This window comes from Apostichopus japonicus, chromosome 15 (assembly GCF_037975245.1).
Source record: "Apostichopus japonicus isolate 1M-3 chromosome 15, ASM3797524v1, whole genome shotgun sequence".
NCBI classification, from domain to species: domain Eukaryota; kingdom Metazoa; phylum Echinodermata; class Holothuroidea; order Aspidochirotida; family Stichopodidae; genus Apostichopus; species Apostichopus japonicus.
This window is the reverse complement of record NC_092575.1, coordinates 3,007,501-3,017,979: the sequence shown is the minus strand read 5'-3', so window position 1 is coordinate 3,017,979 and position 10,479 is coordinate 3,007,501. Positions and strand designations below refer to the sequence as shown.

General features: G+C 35.2%; 1 protein-coding gene across 2 annotated transcripts in view; it reads right to left on the bottom strand.

Annotated features, from left to right (window-relative positions):
- LOC139980865 (G protein-coupled receptor kinase 3-like) overlaps positions 1-10,479 on the bottom strand; it is a 92,960-nt gene that overhangs the window by 6,109 nt on the left and 76,372 nt on the right. The window contains exon 20 of one of the 2 annotated variants that reach the window (XM_071992858.1): positions 9,315-9,414. In XM_071992858.1, coding sequence (XP_071848959.1) covers positions 9,315-9,414 — 100 coding nt within the window. Of the gene's footprint in view, positions 1-8,629; positions 9,415-10,479 lie in introns of those variants that run through there. The other variant, XM_071992857.1, reaches the window with a different exon arrangement.

The window sequence follows — 10,479 nt, the reverse complement described above, 5'->3', positions numbered from 1 at the left end:
GGTACTAACAAATTTTTGTATAAAAAAAAATTGCTCTGATTTTTTCCTTTTTTGTCGGAACATAGAGACGTTGGAACATAGAGACGTCGGAACATAGTTATGTCACCCCATTAATATTGATATCTTCTGAGTTTTAATCAGATAGCCATAGCAACTATTGTTAGGAATGAAGTCAGTAGGGTTATTGTAATTAAAATGGGCAAACTTGTCCCACACCCTTCCCCTGCCCCACCCCTCTCTACCCACAGCTGGTAAACTTCATCTATGATTAACAATCTTGAATATACTCTCCACCCACAATGCAGTGCAAATATCTTGGGAGTTAGTTTGACTTTCTGCTTCACCATAAATAAAGAAAATATCCCTCTATTTTCGTTTTTGGCATTTTTTTTATTCCCGGGATATTTTTCTGCGGCAGCATGGTGGTGTAAAAGAGACGAATCGTTTTTAACTAAGCAGCACAAAATCCAAAGAGAGGACAATTTAAGTCATGGACAGAAAAAAAGTCATGGACACAAAGAAATTAGAACAACGGAAGATCGTTTTTAAGAATAGATACACAAGTTCAACAAATTCACTGCTATCAAATGACAGGGTTGGAAAAAAAAAACAAATTCTGCTGTTAAGGAATCACTTCAACGATTGAATTTTTTTCTTTTCCCACTGGAAGAATTCTCTTTAATGTCGGTATGACAAGTTTTCCAACCCTGTACATTGTTTTGTGTACAATGATCTATATACATCAAGGCTTACTGTACATTTCCCTGAGATGAGGCATCTACAACAGGTCCCAGAGGAAACAAGAGTTTAAAAGCTGTCCAAATCGAGCTGTACTTTCCTCTCATTGGTTCTTCTCCATTCATCACACTGCAATCATCCAGATACAACTCTGAAAGCTATGGTGCAGGGCTCCCAGTGTCTGTTCCACTTGAAGAACCTTACATTCTCATCCTGTCCAGTATCATTGCTCACCACGGGGGGGGGGGGGGGGTGGGGAGGGAAGAGAGCATCTGTCTGATGAGGTATCCCATGTCAAATGGGGTCAGCTGTGTGTAGTTGTGATGGCGTTTTTTACGTTGGACGTACCTGTGATCCTCTCCGACCTGTTCTCGCTTTCAGTATGTTGGCAAATAGATGGGCAGGGGAAACCGATCCATGGAATAGGGACACCACAGGTGGATGGAGCAGGATCAATTCAAAACTAGCACAAAGCACTCCAAGCGAAGAATAGTTTGTTCACTGCTGTCATTTAAATATCGATGCTATTATTTATTCTTTTTTTTACTTCTCTTTGTTTTAAGACAATTTGAAAGATTGATACAATGCAAGCAACACCCAATTTTGACATTTTGCATCTGAATGGAAAGAGATATTGGGACATCTTGAATTCCCACTACATAACAGTACTCTATGTTTGTTTTTAGTATTCTTCCTTAGTACTAAATTTATGAAATAAAATAAAACGGGTTGAATTCTAAACATCCAAATGCTAGGTAAAAGTTGGTAGGTAACTTGCACAGGGAGGTGTCAAGTGGGAGGTGCTGATTATGACTGTTTATAATCGAGTTGCAGTGCAGGTGGTGGTGGGGGGGGAGGGGGTAGGGTGGTCCTGAGGGGAGGGTAAGGAATTGGCTGCAGGTAAGCTGTAAGCACAAGAACTGCTAGGTGGCACTAGATTTCAATTGCCACATATATATCGATTCTTTATACAGGGACTAAATTTAGTATTCAAAATTTGTGAAGCAGCAGTTTGGAAAACTCTGCACTTTATCTCTCTTGTAAAATACTGTGTTCCTGTTTATATAATATAAACACTGCTATACACATCTTTGCGCTTGTATTTAAACAATTTGCCACATTTTTGCATATCATTCTTCAATGCCATACCCTATGAATGATTCCCCGTTAATTTAGTACAGTAAGATTACTATTGAAAGTCATTGTACTCGAGTGACATGGGTTTGTACCTCTTTGGACTCGTGCAAAAGGTATGTTCTGGTTCAATATATGTGAGACACTTTCTTGACATCCATCTTTGACTAAGTTCCCTACCCATTGAACAATTTGGCTAGAGATGGCATTCTGCACCTTTGATTACCTAGCTCAGCTGGGGAGAACTATGAAGGGGCATTGGGAGGAAAGGGGGGTGGGCTGGAAAGGGGACACCTATACTGCCTATCCCCCCTGCTGGTTGAAGCTACTGAGTAGGGGAACGTTACCTACACCAACCAGCCAACAGCGCTGTGCCTTGACCGAAGAAAAAAAACACATACCTTCCCTTTAAAAACACACGTACCTTCCCTTTAAAAACCACACATACCTTCCGTAAAATCCACACCAACCTTCCCTTTCTATAGCATCTGTACAATTCTTTACCCTTATTCGGCATTTTGTCTTTTAGTCGAAAAATATAAAGATATGAATGAAGTGGGTACAAATTTGCTAGAATGCTATGAATTAAAAAAAAAACGAGATATCTGGATGGAACAAAAAAAATTCACCCGGATGGGGGAGAAGGGAGAGGTGAGGATGGGGTGATCGATTGTACATTTTATGAAAGAGAATGAAAAATGAAATGACAATGCGAGAATGACTACGAGTTGACAACTATGTATGTATGTTGCTTGCCAACAGAAGGTAAAGAGAAACAGATGTTAATTGGTTCATTTCTTAAAGAAATATGAAATAAAAATCAAGGAGAAAAAAAGAATCGTCAATAAATAAAGAAAGATAGAAAGGAGATAAAGAATGGAGAAGATCGGTTAAATCGGTTACAACACTAGGTGCAGATTTTTTGACCACATTTTGCAAATTTTGTTTGTTAAAGACTAGTATGATTATATTGTTTCCACTGTTTAAACGTATAAAACAAAGCCAAGGTTTTTTTTAAATATTCACATACATGCCCCCCTTTTTTCACAACCTTGCACCAAACAACCGTACATTATCAAAGAGGCAATTCAAAAAAACTAACAAAAATGCCAAAACAGACATTTTTAAGAAATATTTTGTAAATAGTTCTAAAATATCCCCAACGTTGGCACTAAATTTTATAATCAACGTCACGCCACCAATTTTGTTTCCAATAACTATTTTTTTTTTTGGTTTTGAATTCCACTAGAATGCCTAAGAAAAGCAAATAAAGAGCAAAGGAGAGTCCCAAACACTCTCTTCAAGGTATAAGCTAGCAGAGTAGTAAACTATATAAGCCCATCAAACCATTAACACCACCCCTGACCCCATTTAACTCTCCTCACACCCCAACCACCCCCTCCCTCCCCCCACCCACCCTTCTCCAACCTCCTTTTCCATTTTCCCCCGCTCACTTTCACCATGACTTACAAACAGATTTATATGTTTAATAATTGATAGACACAGGACAATTTGAACTACTAGAAGGTACATTAATGTCTAGCTAATTATTTACAACATTTTCCAAATTTATCATCATCTGTTTAATTTGTAATCCACTGTTTATCTTAGATCAATACTATTTCAACTATTATTGTATTATCAATATTATTAATATCATTTTGTTACATATTTATTTTTTTCTCTTTCACATGAAAAATCATGGAAAAAAAAATACGAAAAAAGAAAAGAAAAAAGATTGATATACCAAGAAATAATTCTAACATTACCTTTCGGGAGGAACAATTCATAATCTTTTACACATACAATTTAAAATTTAAAAAAATGCAATAATTTAGTTGTAGTAACAAAAGTTAGTTTTCTTTTACTTGTCATAAAAACACATAAAAAAGAGAAGAAAAGGTGGAAACAAGTAATTATCTTTGAAAATATTGTAAGTATGTGAACTAATAAATAGACACAAAAAAGGCATTAAAGGGGAGGGGGGAAAGGAAAGAGGCGAAGGGGGGGGGGACATTATATGGGATCAAGTAACAGGCAGTTAATCCCTCATCATCAAAAATGCAACATGAAACAGAGCAAAGCAAAACAGAATAAAACTTCTGCTTTTTCTTGTCTTGATTATTGGTTTAGCTGTTCCTTGCGAAACAAAAAAAATCCAGAGCCAAGGTTCAGAAATTCTTTTTTTCTTTAAATCTACAAATAAAATTAATTAAACTGCTACAGGTTGACAAAACCTAATCTGTTGGAATTTCACTCTTTGAAGTAGGGCAAAAGATTTCAAAAGGGTTCTGGATCAGTGAATATCTATTCTTAATCAGTTATATAAGACTCTGATCTCTAAAAGTCATCAGTCTTGCTCCCAAATTTTAGCAAGCTAAATTTGTTAGAAGTTTTCAGTGGTAAAGATTCAGAGGTTCTGGTCCTCAAAGTTATTCCCAGACATTTGATGAACGTTAAAAATAGACATTTCAACGTTGCAGCGTGTGCAACGAGTTCAAGAGTGGCTATATTAATTGCTGGTTGAAATTGGAGCATGGGGTACCCTTTTGCGGACTTTCTGGCATATTTGGGGGCAGTACTGCAGATCTTTAAAACTCAATTATCCAAAACATCATTTCTAGGCTGCATTGTAAAAAGAAAAATAGGATTATTCTACACAGCATGCATATATATATATATATATGTACTAAATTTATGCTTAACGTTTCACAGATTTGCCAAACAGGCAGAAAGAACGACATATTTTCACTGTCAATGACTTCACATATTGAAGGAATTCTGAACTTTGTTGTCTCTTTTCCTTTTGAAATTATATAGTTTTCTTGGGTGTGAAAGGAATATCATTTGTTGGAAATGCCGGTTTGCTACCATTTTGAGTGGCTAAAGCACAGAAAATGAGCAAAATTTCATCAACCTGTTCAAAACCCCATTTCAAGTTATATTATTTTGGTTCTGACTCTCTTCTTTCTTTTATCCTAGCAAGAGAGATATTAGCGACCAAAACTGGGACCAAATTTTCTCTTCCTTGTGTTCATGAATGATTGAAATAATGGAGGAATAATTTAATTTATATGTGAAACAAAGGATATCATGATTCCGTTGAAGTAGAAAGAAGGTAATTCAGTTACCAATATGTGATACAAATCGGTGGGAACCAAAAAACAAAATTAATAATTGCCCTGAAAATTGGCTCTCAATGGGACAATTCAACAGATCTTGATAAGGCATCCTAACTATATAATAGCTGCTAAGAGATTTCTATTTCAATTTTTTCAACAACAACAACAAAATATTGGCCATTTATCCTGATTTTTTCAGCATTACCTTGGCTTTCTATGAGTAAGGCTTGTAAATGAAACATTTAAATAAATGTGCTAACTACAATGTGTCAAATGTATTCATTTGAACTACACTGCATCTTAAAGCTTAGGCTTGTGTATGCTGTATACAATTAATGTGTTAGGATAAAAACCCATCCACTATATTCTCTTTCATTGTCAATACTTTGAAACAGAACAACAATGAAAACCTTTGATATTAAGAATGGAGCATCTTAAGATTGGAAAATTTTGGTTGACAAATGAAAGTAATAGCTTTAGGAAGCCAAGAATAGAGAAGTAAAGCTTAGGCTAGCATACTCTGAACACAACTGATGTGGTTAGGATACGAAGCAACTACTAAATCCTTTCTCTTTTGCCACTGTCAATACATGAGATTAATGAAATGAAATGGATAAACCGAAGAAGCCAAACACTGTTTATATCACATATAAAACAATCAAACACATCTAAAAGCATCATAGAAGACTCAGAGACTACTGTTATGATATTAACACACAATTTTCTTCTATATTCCTTTCAAAAAAAGAAGGGAAAAAATTGTAAAAAAAATTTCCTCACACTATATATAACTTCACTTTGACCACCATCACACAAAACATGCTGTCAAGTTTGAATCCAGGAAACATACACCTTAAACACACAATTTTCATTTCCCCGTAGCGAGTATTAAAACACAAAGGAAAATAGGTACGGAGAGACGATCATCCTCCACGAACATGTCAAACTTGTCGTCAATTTTTTTTAACGCAGGGAGAGACAAAAAGCAGAAGAAAGATGCCGACGAAATTCTTTGCCTCTAGAAATTAAAATTCAATCGGAATACAAAAGCAAGAAAGTCGAATCAAAATCAGTCGTTGAGTATACAGCCGACATCTATCCTACCGTAAAGGTTACACATTAAGATCTAGGCCTACATGATTTATACTATATGTTTTTATGTTGAGACCTGCTCTGTATAACTCTTAAAAACGTAAAGATATTAGAACTTTAACAAATACTGAAAAAGCGTCAGCAAAAAAAACAGAAAACAAAACAACATCCACATCAGAATAAATGCTTTGTTCCATTTTTGCTTCTAAAATAAAAATAAAAAATTGCACATTCTAAAGGATGACGAGGACAATAACAACAAGGAACCAGACATTGATCCGTTTTGTTATATAATGGATAGCCTACGAATACATTTAAAAAAGAAGGGAACAGAATGAACTGATGGGACTTTTTGACGACACGTATTCGTTTCGCAAGTCAGACTTTTAACTTGAATCTTCCGAAGAGTACAAAATGCCTTGTTTTTGTCTTTTTTATTTCTTTATTTTTTTTGTCTTTCTATTTACAGACATATTTTTCAAATATCACCAAACCAGGTGGGAGAAGCCAAGTTTAAAATTTGACTACATTCAACGTGACTTTGAATGGAGCTGCTACATTATCTCTTCCCCTATTTTATCTCGAATAATATCGTGAACAGCATTGATAGTAAATAATTATTAAATAACGATAGAGCAAAGAAAAATGAAACAGAATAATTAAAATTAAAAAGCTTATTGGATTTTTAATATATAAATATATATACATAAATATCCTTGTATGGTGTAAGGCAGGGTAACAATCAAGTCCTGACAGTTTTTCGTCCAAAGTCCAAACTCTGGTCCAAATCATTGACCGAGAGAATGTGAGCAACCAAATAATATACAAATAATATAAAGCCATGTTACGATAAAAGTCGGCGCAAATTGGTCTAATATTTTCTATGAACAAATCTTTCACCTGCCCAATATTTCATACTTTATCAGAAAGAGTCAACTGTCACGAGACCATGTAACATCTGTAAACGGACTAATTGCTCGAGGATATGCACCGCTCACAAATAAATTTAATATGATTCCTTAGAATACGCAAATAATTTGAGCATTCCCCTCGAGTCCTGGATAACTCTAAGTGTAAATAGGAGACCAAATTGAAACTAAATATATCTGCTATTTACATCTTCCATATCCAAACATTGGAAAGTAGAATTCCATTAAGGAAATGCAATGAACTTCGTTCTTCTATATAGCTTGTTTTTTAGAAACTGAAGGCTTTATAAAAGAAAAAGGAAAAACATACATTGCTTATCGTTAATTTGTTAAATACTTTAACTCTTGAAAAACGTCACCGATTTTATGCTGAGACATGATATTGAAAGAAAGTTTCCATGACATTGCATTTGAAATGTCATTATTAATTTAATATAATTCTTCTTTTTTTTCTCTCTTCTGAATCACACCTGTATAGTATTAAACCTCCACAGAAGGAATTCTTATTTCATACAACTTAATACCTCTCGTACAGACGTCAAAAAAATTAGCCTAACCAGATCATCGGACTTGTTTTGGAAAAGTGTTCCCAAAATAATTTGATCTTAATCTGACATATCACCAAACTTGACTTTAAATACCAACATTTCTACTGACTTGTGGCAAGTTTCCAATATTCTTGTGACCACAATCATCCCACTGATTTTTGCTAGAAGGCAGTGGTTGCTGAGGAATTTACCTCTGCAGAATTTGAAATATAAAGCAGAAAAGCTTGGGTCGATTTGTAATGAAATTTTTTGGCCAAAAAATGTTATGTGAGTATGGATGTTGATTTGCATGAACCATGGGACAAGGATGGGAGGAAGGCAGTAAGAGAAAGAAATGGGGTGGGGGAGGGGTGTAAAGACCATCGGACCAGTTCAGCCGATTTTAGTGGGTAGTAGATGTACAGTCTCAGATAAGGTTAGTATTCAATGCAAATAAATGTGAGATAATAAATAGACAGATAGATAAATAAATAAATAAATAAATAAATAAATAAATTGAAACATGGTTTTTTGTTGCTCTAGAAATGGCTGTCAGTAAAATGCGATTGTAGAAGAAATAAGGTAAATAGTATGGTGGTGTTAGCCTCAGCAAAAAAATATATAAATCAATGAATAACAACAAAGAAAAGCAAATTATTTTGTCTTTGGTGGGAAGCAGAAGAAAATGTTAAACCAAGCCATCCCTTCCAAAACAAAAGAAAAAGCACAGCATTGAAAAGAAACTTCTGTACGATAAAATGAACAGTTTTGCAAAAGTCGGCCGGATGGGATTAACGATGGGTAATTATCATCTTTGAACGATTTAAATTTCTTCTCAGATATAACGATGGCTATTTTTGGCATCGACATGCATTTTTGATGACTATATGGTTTGGCTAACAAAAGTTTCCATACTGATGAATCTTTTTCCATATATATTCTCAATACAAGCTGCATCCATGTCACATATAAACCGGTTTAGTTTAAATCAACATATCATAACCGAAAATAGTTTATTCTTTTAAGATATTCTACAAACTTTCAACCCATTTCTTCCAAACTTGAGCTATGCAGTTTACTTTTTTCCTTGTTCATTTGGTAAATACAAAAAGCAAACATTTATAGCCACAAAACAAAATCAGTGATTAAGAGTCAGCAGCAAAAACTGGAAATCTTTCTTTATTTATTTCTAAAGACATCTATATCTTAGTAACATTTTGGAGCCAAATACCAAACAACTCATTCTTTATATCTGTTGCTTCTTTAGTCAGCACATTAATACTTCCCACTTATTTCATTCCACCAGGATTCCATGTGATGTTAGTAAGTTCTACAAAATCGGTCAAAGTTTTGACAGAAACATCCAATAACACTAAGTATGGTCTTTTCATTTAAATATATTCTTTTTTTTTTCTTTTTGCTTTTATACTTCATACCATTTATTAAACCTCAAAAAACTTTAATAATTTCTAATCACCCCCCAAACAAAACATATCCAAAATAACAAAAAGAGGATAACCTACCCAATATTATCAATGATTACAAACTAAACCTGAATACATGAATGATGAGATGTTAAAATGCGTTTGTTAAAATAAAGAAAAATGTTCGTAAAGACAGGCGGAAAATGGAGAATGGCATTAAAAAATAGCGCCCTCACGCCCAGGATTGGGCGATCATGGATTTAACGAAGCGGGTGTATTAGTGCATTCCATTGCTATTACGTTGAGTGAGGGGAGGATGCTGGCGATTAGTAAGATCGCTTGACGAACCTTGAGTGGCAAACATCTTGGGTCCTTTCTTCAGCATCTTTTGAGCTTCGTTGAAAGCTTCTTCAATTTCCTTCTTCCATTGCACAAATTCAGGGTCGCTCTAAAAGTTGCAGAAAAGAAAGACAAATAACATTAAAATGAAAGAAAGAAAGGAAAGATGAAAAATTGTTTATTTAATGATAGATGGCCACCCACTTCCAAACTATCAGAATATTGCTGTTTTTGCATTTTTGCAGATAGTAAAAAAAAAACCTAATAGCTGGATAGTTCAGTCACCAGAGCACTAGGCTGACACTGCACTGCTTCAAATTACAAGGTAATCGGGCAATCATTTTCTTTGCTCTTCCGATATTCATTTATAAAAGGTCAGTTTTCCTTTTGGGAAGTCCCTATGTCTCTTTGAAGGGTTCTTAGCTCTCATTAAAACCACTCCTCCTCCTCGTCTAGCTAGAAACAAGCTAGATACAAGATAACTGCAGCAAGCCCGTCAAAAAACCATCGCAACTAATTCCACTTCTGTCTCTCTGCTGGCAAAATGCACTTAGCTGTTTCTGTCACTTCCGAACACGCTACCGGCATGTCGTTGATAAGATCTTCTAAGTCTATCGATTCAAACAAGTGACTTTTGTCGATCCCGAGGGGATAGACAAAAAACACCTCGTTAAAGGTTACATCGTACTCTCTCTCCAGCACACCTCTATCCGAGAAGGTTGCAGGGTCTTCTAATGCAAACAAAATGTCTGAGATAAAGATCTGTTTGGGTAAAGTCCCACCAAACAATGCCCCGAATCATTTTGCTTTCTTTCTGAATGGAAGTTTTTCCAGGAAATAACCGTCAGAAAATATTTAGGTATTTAGGTACTTTGAGACTTATCGGGATAATGGACGGCCTGTGGAATGATCGCATCCGTCACAAATTGATTGTTTTGTGGAAAGAAATTTCAGGGATTTTTAAGGAGTAGCAGATACTGTAAATGGAGTAAAGACCATCGTCCTCATGAAAAAAAGAACAACCAAAACAGAAAACAGAGAATTGGGAGAATGTGAAGCAACTCAGCGAGAGAGCCACAAAGCAATACAGGGATACTTTCCTTTTCTGGGATTTTGCAAAAGATTTTCTCATTATTGTTTTGGGTAGTAGAATTAGGAGGGTGGTAATGAGCTG